This window comes from Strix uralensis, chromosome 22, assembly GCF_047716275.1.
Source record: "Strix uralensis isolate ZFMK-TIS-50842 chromosome 22, bStrUra1, whole genome shotgun sequence".
In the NCBI taxonomy this organism is placed as follows: domain Eukaryota; kingdom Metazoa; phylum Chordata; class Aves; order Strigiformes; family Strigidae; genus Strix; species Strix uralensis.
The window spans coordinates 6,437,879-6,452,683 of record NC_133993.1 but is presented as its reverse complement, the minus strand read 5'-3'; the positions used below and the strand labels follow the sequence as shown (position 1 = coordinate 6,452,683).

The following is a 14,805-nucleotide window of genomic DNA, read 5'->3' as shown; positions in this document are numbered from 1 at the left end:
ACCTCGTCCGAAGGCTTCCTCCAGCCTCCGCCTCGTCAAAGAGCAGCAGAGCATCTGCAGCTTTATGTGCTTTCTGGAAAAAAAAAAAAACTTAACAAAACAAAATGCTTAAAGGAAGGACAGAGTAAAAGGAAACCATGCAACTTGCCTAGAGAGAATTTCTTTGTTCCTTTTCATTTTATGCTATTTCTTAACATCCCATTATAACTAGAATTTTAGTTTTACATCAAATTCTTTCCTAGCTTTGGCCGTTTGAAGACCCAGCTGATGGCATTACTCACTATCTTTTAATGTTGCTTGTGATACTCAAGCTAGGCTTAGTGTTCAGAAAAATCACTCCCAGTGCAGTAAAAGTCAAAGACTCTGAAACTATATAAACCCATTTACAGAAGGAATTTCAAAGTACTTCTCCCTCCCAAGAAACCAACAGTCACTTTTTCAAATGTCCTCCCTTTTAGCATTCTAAGCCCCAGCCACTGCAACGACCACTCGTACTCACCAGTGCGATGTAATTCCCCTCCCATGCTCTCTGCAGGCCAATATCAGCTCTGTGACCCTTCAGCACTTCCATGGCAGCAACCTTGGCCCTCAGTTGAGGTAGAACTTCTGGTGGGACGCTCCGGATGAGTTCACCTGCTCTCCACCTGCCGCAAAACACCCGAATCAGTTCCACAGTCTGTACCACACACTATGAGGACTACTTCTGCCAGATCAACACAACAAGGACACCTCTAGATGATAAATGTCAGGGGAAAAAGAAGTCCTTCCATTGCATTCATAAAGCTGGAAACGTCAGTTATCATTTTAAAGTCACGTATAATCTCTGACTCCGAACAGATTTGGCTGGTGTACTCCCCATCCCATACCCAGAAGTCAACTACTGGCACATCTGTTTGCAATAAAGTTTTTGCAAGCCCATTTTTTGGCTCATTTACAACATTCTTTTATTTCCTTTAATAGCTGAATTTGGCTCTACAATTGAAACCCAACCAACTGTAACATGAAACAGGGCAGGGTAGCCCATCCGTTACTCCATACCACACTCCAGCCTTCAGCAGCACCACCAGGTCTCCAGGATTAATGCTATGAAGAGTCTTTTAGCAACTAAAATTTTGTAGTAATGATAACTGAGCTTATTCTGAAAGCAGGACTCTCTACCCAGCCAGGCTGTGGATGGCTTTCAAGAGACAGCTGGGGGAAGAAAACAAGGCTGACTGGATCTAGTGCTGGTGGTAATCCCTGTTCAAGCAGATGGCTGGACTGAAGATCCCTAGAGGCCCCATCCAGCCAACATTTCTCTTGTTCAGAGACTTTCAGAAGTTGTAATTTTTCAAATTGGAATCACAGAATCACAGGATGGTTTGGGTTGGAAGGGACCTTAAAGATCATCCAGTCCCACCCCATGCCACGGGCAGGGCCACCTTCCACTAGCCCAGGTTGCCCAAAGCCCCGTCCAACCTGGCCTTGAACCCTTCCAGGGAGGGGGCAGCCACAGCTTCTCCGGGCAACCTGTGCCAGGGCCTCACCACCCTCACAGGGAAGAATTTCCTCCTTAGATCTCATCTAAATCTCCCCTCTGTCAGTTTAAACCTGTTCCCCCTCATCCTACCCCCACACCCCCTGATCAAGAGTCCCTCCCCCCTTTCCTGTAGCCCCTTTCAGTCCTGGGAGGCCGCTCTAAGGTCTCCCCGGAGCCTTCTCTCCTCCAGCTGAACCCCCCAACTCTCTCAGCCTGTCCTCACAGGGGGGTGCTCCAGCCCCCCGAGCATCTTCGTGGCCTCCTCTGGCCCCGCTCGAGCAGGTCCGTGTCCTTCTGCTGTTGGTGCCCCCAGAGCTGGACCCAGCACTGCAGGGGGGTCTCACAGAGCAGAGCAGAGGGGGAGAATCCCCCCCTCGCCCTGCTGCCCACACTGCTCTGAGTGCAGCCCAGCACACAGTTAGCTAGGCAGGCAACTACTTTGCCTACAACTTACCAGAGAAAAAAAGTCACTAGCTTTTAGATATTAGGAGGTTGTAACAAAGGTATAAAATACCTCTTCTGCATATAGAATATGGGTGGATAGTGGAACATTGCTTATTCTATTGAGAAAAATACTGGCTTACTATAAGTCTTGAGGAAGTCAAGAAGATTCCTTTTCTCTTGCCCCTCATCTAACAGGACCTGCTCTTTTCTTCTAAAAATCAACCAAAAAGGCTAGAAAGGTGCTAAAAAAGGAAATACAATGGCCATCCTGACTAAATCTTTGAAACAGAATAATTATTTGCCTGGTCAAGGGTACCAAAAGCCACTGACATGTTCATCTGTGATGTCCAGTTAATGTTCTTCAGTCATTTTTTCCATTTTTATGGAACAAGCAGTAGCTGTTCACTCCTCTAGGTTAGATGAAAAGACAAGAGGTTTTCTTTGTACCTATGGTAAATGCTCTGGAGTGCCTCTTCAAATCGGCGCAGCACTTTGGGTGGAGTGGGCCACTGCACGTGTTTGCCATAATCCTTCATTAGCCTCACATTGTGAAAGCGTCGGGCGACCTCATGGATGTAGGCCTTCACTTTGTAGCGGCGGTAATACTTGATTATCGTGAGGGCGGCCTTGGTCCTCTTGTAGCGAAGGCGAGCCAAAGTGCCCCTCCAAACCTAAGAGTTAGGGGAGAAATGGTTTTATCAATAAAAAGCAGGATTTTTTTTCTTTCTGTACTCCTTCTATACTCCTGAAATCCATAATATATTAGTTTTATTGTAAAGGAAGTGACTTCACAGAATCACAGAATCATTCAGGTTGGAAAAGCCCCTCAGGATCATCGAGTCCAACCCTCAGCCCGACTCTACAAAGTTCTCCCCTACCCCACATCCCCCAACAGCTCATCCAAACGACCCTTAAACACACCCAGGGGTGGGGACTCCACCCCCTCCCTGGGCAGCCTATTCCACTGTCTGACCACTCTTTCTGGGAAACATTTGTTCCTCATGTCCAGTCTGAACCTCCCCTGTTGCAGTTTAAAGCCGTTCCCTCTTGTTCTGTCACTAATCCCCTGTGAGAAGAGACCAGCACCAACCTCTCTACAACGTCCTTTCAGGGAGCTGTAGAGTGATGAGGTCTCCCCTCAGCCTTCTCCTCCTCAAACTGAACAGTCCCAGCTCCTTCAATCTCTCCTCACAGGATTTATTCTCCAGGCCCTTCCCCAGCTCGTTGCCCTCCTCTGCCCTCGCTCCAGCCCCTCGAGATCTCTCTCGGATTGAGGTGCCCAAAACTGGACACAACACTCCAGGTGTGGCCTCACCAGTGCAGAGCACAGGGGGACTATCACCTCCCTACTTCTGCTGGTCACACTATTTCTAATACAAGCCAGGATGCCGTTGGCCTTCTTGGCCACCTGGGCACTCCTGGGACTTCTCTGTGCCAATCCAATCCAATTAAAGCATAATGGAAAAAACCCGTGTTTACCAGTGTATCGAGAAACAATTTTAACTCCGATTAAAAAAAGATTGTTTTGAAAACAGTTTGGGGAATATCTATTCTGGCCATGTGCTGAAAAGCAAGCAAATATGCAAAACAAATGATATCCTCCCAACTGGCCGGACGGGAAGGCAGCTCCTCCAGCGTCGCTGCAAGTCTTATTTGTGCCTAGAGAGCACCACAAGCAGAAACCACGCCGTGTTCTGGGCTGCTCCTCCCGACAGCCCGTGCCAAGAGGCACTCCGGGACTGGTGCAGGAAGGCTGCTTGCGGTGCTGACGTGACCGGGCATTGCTACCAGCTCCTCACTTGGGGACGCGATGCACGACGAAGCACGGCAGCACCCAGCCAGGCTGGGCAGGTTGTGCTGTTTCTACCCTGTAACCAGAGAAATGCGTATTCACCTGAGTGCTCCCTGAGGGATTCGTCAACAGCTGTACTTTCCCTCTAATATAATCCACCAAGATGAAGGTTGTATTTTTGTTTCCTTGTAGAATTAAACTGGAAGGATAATGAGCCTCCTGAATACGAAGAGTGCTTCACTGCTCGCTACAGGCCATGCTGGAGAGTTTATTTCCCTCTTGAGAAACATCCCATAGCACCATTGATGCATATCAAGCCTTCTATTTACAGAAGAATTAATTAATTACCCAAGGCAATTTCCAACATGATATTCACTTTATGAAGCTGATGTCAAAGGTTCTCTTGACAGCTTTACTGATAGTCCTGGTATGTGGCTGAACAAACTATATGTAGCAAGCAGATGTGAGGGGCTGGTCTTCTCTATACACTCAAAATTCAAAGAGAAAAGAGAGATTTTGGGTCCCAAACCCCTCAAAAGCAGACTACTATCTTCTCTCAACCTCTGTCAGAGTAGCCCCTCCTCATTCTCCTTTGGCCTCACTATCCTTACAGGGGATATCTCCTGTTCACAACAGACATGATCCACGTAGCTGTGGCAGAGCCTGGGGAGTTGCTTGAGCACCCACCACTTCACTGGTGCGTTTGATGCTTCGTAAAGCACACCTGTGTTCCAGCACGTCAGAACAGAGTCAAGACCCTACACGATGCTGCCCAAACATCCAACGTCAGGCTGAGCCAATCCATCCCTCAATTTGTATTTTATCGTGTCCAAATGACTGTAAAGCCTACAACATTTTATTCCAAGAGAGAAACCAGTCCTTGAAACGCTAGGAAACCACCCTAAACCCTACGCCATTCTGTGGATGATTTACCATGGTGAAGGCCAACCTGTCCCATACAGCTGAGAAGCAGATGGAGCCCAGCTCGCTCCTCTACTGTACGTTGTATATTGTTGGGAGGAAAAAGAGAAGGGAAATCACAGAATCATTCAGGTTGGAAAAGCCCCTCGGGATCATCGAGTCCAACCCTCAGCCCGACTCTACAAAGTTCTCCCCTACCCCACATCCCCCCACAGCTCATCCAAACGACCCTTAAACACACCCAGGGATGGGGACTCCACCCCCTCCCTGGGCAGCCTATTCCACTCTCTGACCACTCTTTCTGGGAAACATTTGTTCCTCATGTCCAGTCTGAACCTCCCCTGTTGCAGTTTAAAGCCATTCCCTCTCGTTCTGTCACTAATCACCTGGGAGAAGAGACCAGCACCAACCTCTCCACAACGTCCTTTCAGGGAGCTGTAGAGTGATGAGGTCTCCCCTCAGCCTTCTCCTCCTCACACTGAACAGTCCCAGCTCCTTCAATCTCTCCTCACAGGATTTATTCTCCAGGCCCTTCCCCAGCCTCGTTGCCCTCCTCTGCACTCGCTCCAGCACCTCGAGATCTCTTTCGTATTGAGGTGCCCAAAACTGGACACAACACTCCAGGTGTGGCCTCACCAGTGCAGAGCACAGGGGGACTGTCACCTCCCTACTTCTGCTGGTAAATGGGAAATGATCCTGGACAGCAAAGTGCAGGAAAATGAAGCAAAGCAAGCCACCAGGGGAACAACTCAACACGTGCAAAGTGTCCAAAGACAACGTGCTTCTTATCAGAGCCCAGCCCCTGCCAGGAGCCACTCTCCTAAGGAGGGCGTGGGAATGCAGAGTATTTCAGCGGTCGAAGGGAGGAGCTGGGGAAGCGAGGCAGGACAGGGACAGCGAAGGGAAAGGTAAGAGCAGGAGGCACAAAAAGCAGTCCCTGTAACCACGGCAGAAAACCAGCACTGCTGTACTGACCAGACAAAACCAGAAGGAAGACAAAGTGCAAGATTAACGGTGAGCAGTGGACTCATGCTGGAAATCTCAACACTGCATGCATATAAAATAATATATAACACTTTCCTTATTCTTTGAAATCATTACACAGATTGAGGGAAAGCAGCATCCTCTGCCTCACATATGCTGTTCTTAGTGGCCACTTTTAGCGCACTCAGTTATAATTGTAGGTTTAGCTCTATATAACCTGCAGATCACAAAGAAATAGAAGAACGTTGCCATACAAAGGGCATCAGAGCTCCCGAGAATCTCAGGGCTTCCTGAAGCCACAAGCTAAAACCAACTTCACAGGGCCTGGATTACACCCAAAGTGTGTAAGGCTGATTGAAACCCAGCATTTCTGTCGGAGGGCATATCAGATTCAGAGACTATGAATTTGGCAGAATCGGCAACTAGGATAAAATAATTGAGCATCTAAAGAGTAGTGAGGTAATTTGTGCTCTTTTTAAAAGAAAAGTGAAGAAGACTTGGATTGCTTGAGACGTTTAACATCAACTGAAGCGTCACAAGTGTCTGCGAGGAATGTATGGACAGCAAACAAGATAAACTGGGTAAAAACCTACAGCCAACTTCTCAGTTTTTGATTTAATAAGAATAGAAATGAGGAACAAAAGGTTCCACGTTGCAGCTAAACAACCTTCTGAACATTATAAAGGATCTCAAGAAAAGAACATGCTAAAGAGCGTGTAAACCTTCACTTCTGTCAGTTTTTCCTAAAAACATTTTGCGTTGTTTTTCAATACAGAACAACATTCTGGATTTTGCTTCCTTGTGCTCGAAGCAGGCCTGCTCGAGGAAGGTCTCTTGCTGTGGTTATTTTTTACACCAGTCAGACATCCCTGGAACAAAGGCGCTTTAACAGATTGCCCCGATGTTGTATCAGCTGCATTGCTGCAGAAATTGGCTTCACAGCAAGAAGTGTCACAATTGCTACAAACACTAGCCTTCCAAATCCAATTATCCAGCCGAGGCATGCCCCTTGGCTACATGCAAGCAGTAAACTATTAATGAAAAGCATGTCCTCAAATCAAGTTGTCATAACTGGATAACCTCATTCCTAGTAAGGACCTTCATAATAGCCACAATGGCAGCGCCTCCCAAAAGTAAGGAGAAAGACAAAGATAAGAACAAACTTCTACCAGGAAATGGGGTACAAATATTTTTAAAATTAATTGTGTTTCTGGCTTGGTGTTCTTCTTTTCAACCACAAGGCTCATTTCTGCTCAAAGCAGTCCATCAGTAATGCTGAACTGCCAAGGCAAGCTGCCTGCCTGATGGTCTAGACTCTTCCAGAAACATGGACAACCTACAAACAAGAGGAGGTTGTCAAAGCAACAAACTCCCTGTTCAGCAGCCACTTTGTGTAGTTGGGAGCAATACACAAGACAAACAAGAACGCTGGAATGTTTCCTACCAACACGCACCTTTCTCAGGCTTGGCTGGGCGAGCACTACCTCTCTCAAAATACTTTTTCAATTCTTCCCCCCAACCTCCAGTTCATAACTCAAGAACATTAAGCACTGTAAGATGAAACTAAAAAATCAAGTTTCCAGGGCTACGTTTATCATGGCATTCAACAGGTTCTCATGTTGCAAAAGCTACTTTTCTGTTACGTGCTGGAGGACAATGATAGAGCCACGGCCATGACCTGCATGCCAGAAACCCAACAGAAAGATCTGTACAGTCAGGATTCTACTTCTTCCTTTTGGCCTTCTAAACCCAAAATAATGTCCAAGTCATCTTCATACATAGTTCAGAAGGATTCAACAGCTCACATACATCACCTTTCTGAAACTTGACAACCAATGAGCAGCTTTCAGCTTGAACTTAAATCAAAGCTACACAGCAGCAAGCTGGTAGTTTCAGCATTTGCATTTAGCAAATCTTGCAAGGACAGGGTAAACAAGCCTGAGAATCGCAGTGCCCTGTATCATTCCTCCCACAGGGAAGAATAAAATGATACTTCCTTTGGCACCTTTCCGTGGCCTTCACTTCTGGCTAACCTGGCTCCCCAAAGAAATGAGACTAAGGACAACCCTGGCCCCGTCTGACCTCCTGAGACTGCCCTGATATCGTCTGAATCTCTAGCCAGCTTCAACCAAATCTGACAGAGGAACACAAGACTCAGAGAGGCAAGTCCATATATCTTTCAGGGAAAATCAACAGCAGGGTAGAGCAAGCCTCAAATTAGAGTGACATTGCTGGAAATGCTTCAGAACGAGCTCAAGAGCCATCTGCCCTCTTTGATGTCCAAATCCCAACCAGCACAGGCGAAGCTCCTAAGCCAGGCCCAGCCACACGAGAGCGTGTGCCAAGCCAAACAGGTAGAGGGTATGAGAAGGATCTAGCAGTATTCCAGGGGGATGAGAAGGTGGAAAAGTGTGCAGGACACAAGGGAAGGAGTGGAGGATATGATGAAGATGGGAGAGTGCTGGCAGCAAAGCGGCCACAAGAAGAAAACTGATTGTCATCATGGTGGGGTGTCAGCAGCACAGGACCAACCCACAGGAGGCCAGGCTCACAGAAAAGCTTCTTTGGTGACAATCTGCAAAGGGACACACTGAAAAGCAGACTCCAAAACAATCGATTTTGTCATCAATTAGTGCAGTGCTTAGTGACCAAGCAAGAGCAAGAGACATCGTGCAGGACACGCTATGGAATAGATTGTCTTCTACAAGAAGAGCTGCCCAAGGAGACAAGGCAGGGCAGTGCATGGGAAGGGGAATAACCAGCAGCACGTGTCGGCTCCATGATGTGTGTACACAGGGAAGGGGGACTCAAGAGCAGAGACTTACAACTATGGTTATGTTGAAAATGGAAACAAAAGGAGTTTTTAGGCTTTAAAAAAAAAAAACAAAACCAAACAACAAAAGAAACAACCAACGTTTCCCCCATCCAGTCCCCACCCATGGTCTCGCCTCATCTCTTTCAATATTTCTGCCTTCTCCTTTATGCTTTGTCCTCTTAAAGGTCAGGTGAAGAAAAATTAAGAGGGCAAGTGAACTTATGACTAAAGGGCTAGGAGGATGGATAGAGAGAAAGGAAAAGATTGGAAAACAAACTCTGAACAACACAAGAAATTCAGTCAAAACTCCTGAACATTACAAAGAGTATTTATCTCTATGAGCTGCTTCCAGTGAAAGAGAGTTCCTTGTCATTTGCTTTACCACGGTCCCTTCTACTCCTTCAGTTGTGGCCAGCGAGGTGGAAGTGACCTCTGGGACCACAAAAAGCTCCAGACCAAGAGAGACCATCCTGCACAGCTCTGGGTGCTCAGTGGTCCCCCTCCTCCCAGTGCCGCAGCCGCTTTGGCAGCTTCTGAAACCAGGACTTGCACAAAAAAAATAGAGCGTTCATCAAACCAAGAGTCATATCTTATCTTATACTAAGTAGTGAAATCTTTTCTGCAGTAAGTTTAATTTATGTGTTTTTTGATTAAAATTTAATAAATTAAAATCCAAATGAATGGAAAAGGAGATCTGGATGTGCCTTTAGAAGTAACTTAAAAACCTCAGTGAGCTTCTAGCAAATTTTTTAAGATTAAAGAAACCTCACACAGATTAGGTCCATCACCTCAGCAGAATATAAATCCTATATACCAACCTATGCATTACAGGCTCAGTTACAGACTGCAGTCTGCTTCCGAGCTCAGAATTTCCCGTTTAAAAAAAAAAAAAAGAAAAAAGAAAGGAAGAAAGAAAGAAAAACAATCAAACAGGCCCTGCAGAGCACAGGGAAAACCAGCAGAGCAGACAGGGTGGGCCCAGAACGCCAAGACCGCCTCGGCTGTAGCTCTGCCATGGAAAAAGGGATAATCTAGATTTGACCTAGATGCTGCAATCTCTGCAAATGTAGAAGAAAACCCACAAAGCACGCAATCTAAACATACGAGCAAGCAAACAAATGCCTAGAATTCAGCAAACAAACTGAGCTTGTCTAAATTAAACACCGGCGTTGTATTTTTGAGCAGTTCTGCAACTAACTAAACCTTGGAAAACTATTTCATGCTTGCTGTAACACAGCACACCTCCTCCCACCAGGCCTCCTTCGCACTAGCCTGAACTGTTTCATGATCAATATTTCATGCTGCCCTAGCACAAGCTGCCCTCCAGGCATCCAAACTGAAAAGAATAAAACAAAACCCAGCTAGAAACTCACACAGGCATGAACCTTCCTGCACAGCTTTAAAGGATCTCAAACAGGAAAGGTTATTAAATATTTAAGTCAATAGTGCAGCACAGAAGCTGCATGCAGTTCTGCCACAGGGTCCTTTGAGGCACTGCAGTTTGAATAAATGCTCAAATCTGAAGCAAGCTTTAATTATACTATTCCTGATTGCTTCTGAAAGGGGTCATCTCCTTGCGGAGCACAGATATGATGGAGTGGCCGATATTCACATGCAGCACCCACCAGGTACTTGCACACACCACAATCTGTGTTCTCCCAATGCAAGTGAAATCAGATCCTATAGAAGGTTTGAGGCAAACGGTTTTAAATCAAAGCTTCCCCATTCTAATAGATCACGTTACAGAGCATATAAACAGTGAGTGGGAAGAGCTGCTTAATTTACTAAATGCTATTTTCTCTTTTCACATGAGTCAGCTGAACAATGTTCATTCTATCACTCTGCTTAATAGAAACAATATTCCATGAGATAGGAAAAAGAGAAGGGTCCCACTCAGAGATTAATTGGATAGTCTCGTTAGCACAGTGTCCAAGAATAAACATAAACATTTTCAAAGGAACAGTGGCTATAAGGGAAGTCGCTCACATGAGACTCCTGCAGGTACACGCCGTGCTGGATGCAGAGCCCTCAGAGCTGGCCCGAGCTCCTCCTGCAGCTTCTTCTGCTGCTCAGCAACGGCTGCAGCGTGTCCTGCTGCTGCACCCATCTTCAAGGCCAAGCCTGGGCCACTGCTGCTGCAGTTCAGCCTGAAAGCCTCAAGGAAGCTCTTTGCCATCCGACTCCTAAGGAGCTGCCAGGTCCCTGTGGAGCCCTCAGCAGTGCCCTCCTGTCCTGACAAAGGGCACCCCTTACTCCAGCCTGGTTGCACTCTACAGAATTTCCTACCTCTGACAGTGACCAGGGAAGGAAGGTGTTGGGAGAAAGGAGATAACTTCATATGAACCGATAAAGAGAACCACCAAAGCTCCTGTCTTAGGGAAGCAGAGAAGTTTGCAATCACCAGGACAAGGTTGCTGCCATTAGAAGAAGGCAGGAACCTTCTCTCCTCCCATTAAAACGTCAAGGGAGAGTTTTTCATGCTAAAGATATTAAAATACAGATCATTTCATGATTTTCAATGTTTATTGCTGGTAAAGACTACAAGGACAACCAGAAGCACAGAACAACCTCCAAACAGAGCGAAGCTAAATATGCCAGGATGCTCCTCTGTGGGAAGAGGGGACTGAGAGGGGATGTGGCAGACGTCCACAGAGTCCTGCATGAAGCCCTGCCTTGTTGGTACAGGTATCGAGTGAAGCTGGCAGATGCAAGGACCCAAACAAAGCAAGATCTCTGCATGCCATGGTTAGCTGAGCCTGCCAAAGAAGGCTACAAAACAGAAAAGCTGGTGGCACATGTTTGAGGACAAGTTCAGGGAAGGGAAGTCCAGCAGGTTTTATTGAATGAAAAGTCCTATGGCCAGCTTATGTCATCCCAAGTCCAAATGTCTGAAGGGAGTGGGGAAGTATTGAGGAGAGGTATGATGGACTTGCCCTGCTGCTGTCCTCCCGAGGCACGGGCTTGCTGTCACTCCTGGAGACACGACCGTGGTCCCGACGGACCTTCAGCCTGACGCAGCACAGCAGCTGCTGCAGTTTAAAACCTACATCTGTGTAGGGAAGTATCTGAGGATTAAGCTTGATCTATGCTTCTGAAGTTGTGACAGCACTGTTCTGTTAACAGGCCTTTCTAGAACAAAGCAGATACAGGGAAAATAGAGCCATGCAAAGACCTAGAAAATGTCACCTACCTTTGTCTAAAGGACACAAACACCACTAAAACATGCATTTTTGCTAGGGAGGACAGTTTTACTCATGGTGAAAAAAAAAATAATCCAGAAATAGTTCAGCAAACACAGATCAATCGCTCTACACTTATTTTTGCCCCAAAGCCCCATAACCAACGTGCATAGCTTGCTACCCCTTGCCATGAAAGAGTGGCAAACCCCCTCAAAGGGCCTGTGATTTATCCTGCAGTGTCCTGTACTGTTGGGAAAGAAGATGCGCACAGAAATTGTCTGTGCATCTCTACCTTATTATAGGCACAGTTCACGTGATCCTAGTATTTTTACTATCATGTTAAATTAAGATCTTCTCCAAGTTAAGATTGCTGAATGGTATCTGTGCTTGTTTGTACTTTAATTAACACCACGCTGGCAGTATTTTTACAGTTCGAACAGGGCTGAAAGACACCTTGAGGTGCAGCAGATCAGTATCTTTTCAAAAATTGAAGGCTCAGGCACAAGAAGGAATAATTCCCTTCCATGAAAACAAGGAAGCATCAGTAGTAATGGTTGCAGAATCTGGCCTTCCCAATTTGTCTGTGATACACATGAATGAGCGTGAAAAAAAACCCCAAACCAAAACCGTGAAAGGACGGAGTTAGAACCTGAAATACTCAATTTACAAGATCAGAGCTACAAAAAGTTTGCTTAACAAACAAGGGACTGCAGAAATGTTTGAAAGAAGCCCATTCAAGAGGGGAAAAAAAGCCACATTTGAGACTGGGATTTCCAGAGGGACACGGGGATGCAGCACTCCTCAATTCTGCTGATCCATTAGGGAAATCAATTGAGATTCTTTTTAAAGTCCTTCTGACGTGTTCTGCAAACTGAAATCAAGTAAAGCAAAACCTGAACAAGCAAGATGGAGTGAGCAGTGGGCAGCACTAACACCTAACTGCAGGCTCTGCAGCTGCCTTTGCAGTCATCATTTAGGAGAATTTACAAGCAGCGCTGCAAAAAGCAGAAGACCAGGACAAAGCGTTTACAGAACTGGGCAGTCACCTGCTCTGCTGTGGCTGCTGGGCACTTTGCTTCTCACTGGCCTTGCTGAAGTCCTTCATGCACTCACCAAAGCACAAACATATTTGCTGTGATGCTGGTAACAGGCTTGGGGAAGAGTTTGGAGGGGTTTTTTTTTTGTTGTTATTGTTTTTCCCCACATGCATGGAGTTAACAAACCAAGTTTTAAGGTGACTCTAACAGCCATGAAACTCAAGGTCTCAAAGCTGGGCCACAAGAGTCCTGGAAGGTAGTTGCCCTACTACCCGTACATTGCCAGGCCCTATTTTTAAATAGTGATGCAGATATACAGTATCCTCCCCCCTTGCTCAAGAACAAACGGGTATTTACATTTATCTTAGACTAGAGCATGTTTGCACAGCATTTTCTAGAAGAGGAAAAAGATAAGAAGCAAGTACCCAGGTGCCCCTGTGCCGGATCCAATTCTCCCCTTCTTGCTTTCCCCTTGGACATGTCCCTGACTCTCCTTTTTACCAGCACGAATGTTCATCTGAAGGAAGATGAGCTGGTTGTGGAGCTAAACCACCAGAAAATAGCCACTTTTTTTTTTTTTTTTTTGGTAGGAAGTGGGTTTTTTGTTTGTTTTGGTATTTTTGGGGGGTGCGGTGGTTTTTTGAGTTCGAGGTGTCTCCCTGCATTCACTGGAAGCAGACAAGTGATGTTACTAGCACGAGGGGGGCAAGCAGCACGGGAGAAGCAGTTGGATCAGTCTGCTAAGAGATCAGCTTGGCCACACCTGCAGGGGGCACTGTCAACAGGGGGGATACAGCCAGTTCTTCATTTTACTTGGTCCTTCACAGCACCCACGTGCTGCTCCTTTGGAAGGAGCTACAGCATCTCCTTTCACAGCTTCTCCCTGCCAAAGCCTCTCAAGATCAAAGCCTCAGTTCACGGTACAAATCCACATGTAATTATAGACCTATTTCCACTTACATTCAAAACTTCATGAACACATTCCCTCAAGGTGGTAAATGCCTTGAGTCCAGATGGCAAACGCATTGCATCACCTTTTATTTGGGTCAGTGCACCGAAGCCCTCATCAGATTACTACTGCCCATCCATAATCTGACATGAAAACGCCTTCTTTGTCAGAGGGAAAGCTTCCCTTTGTGGGTAACACTTCCCAGCGCACCGTGCTTCAAGGGCTCATGGGGATGGAGAAGAAAGGGAAGGTGAAACATTAAATTATGACAAGTCAGCTATGGTTCTCTTTTTCTGCTCTTCCCCGCCGGGGTTGGGGGAATGTTGCCATGGTGATTGCAGCTGCGGGGCTGCGCGCGACAGCTCTCCCGAGAGCAGCCTCTGCCAACGCCAGCGCCGGCGGCGAAGGGCACGTTGCCGGGGATGGGCACGGAGAGGCCGCTCGGCCGTGCCACGAGGCCGCGTTGGGCTACCCACAGCACGGCGTGGGCCAGCGCTGCCTCCCGCCAGCGACACCGACCTCCCGGGCTGAGAGGGCTTCTGTGCACAGGGGGTTTTGTCCGAGGAGGTGCTGGGCTGCAATGCAAGGACAATTCTTGCTTCCTCTGCATTAGGCAGTAAAGATTTAGTGAAGCGATTACCATATGCAGCTGTACTGGTCTGAAAAAATTACACTGAAATAGCTCAGTAAATTATATTGACAAGATACATCATCTTTGCATACTGCACGTGCTGGCTGGCTGGGCTTTTTTTTCTTGAACAAAGCACTATTCTGCAAAGCTAATGAAGATGTGGGAACGTTTCCAAGGGCAGAAAAAGCAACAGAGTTTTATGGCAGCTTTTTTTTTTTTATTGTATTTTTTATTTTTATTATTAACATTAGGGCTGCTCCATTTGCATTCATGAAGACGATCATATAGGTGGCAAGACCACCGGTATAGTAAATAAACTCCAACGCACCACAAAAAAAGCAGTGCTGTTCTCAGCTGCTGCTTCTAAAATGACCATTCGAGTTGACTCCGACAGCGATGTCTCCACTGCCATATGGGTTTTCTAATACCGGCCACAGCTCTCACTTGCTAAATTCTCCCAGAGCCAGTAAGTTGTCATGGTTAAATCACATCATATCTGCTTACTGACTTGGTTTGGTCTGAAGTAAAATTACA

General features: G+C 46.5%; 1 protein-coding gene across 3 annotated transcripts in view; it reads right to left on the bottom strand.

Annotated features, from left to right (window-relative positions):
* The window catches only part of MYO1D (myosin ID), a 166,635-nt gene that overhangs the window by 77,152 nt on the left and 74,678 nt on the right, over positions 1-14,805 (bottom strand). For all 3 annotated transcript variants that reach the window (XM_074892275.1, XM_074892276.1, XM_074892277.1), the window contains exons 17-18: positions 2,411-2,634; positions 500-644 (exon numbers count right to left, since the gene is read on the bottom strand). In XM_074892275.1, coding sequence (XP_074748376.1) covers positions 500-644; positions 2,411-2,634 — 369 coding nt within the window. The remainder of the gene's footprint in view (positions 1-499; positions 645-2,410; positions 2,635-14,805) is intronic.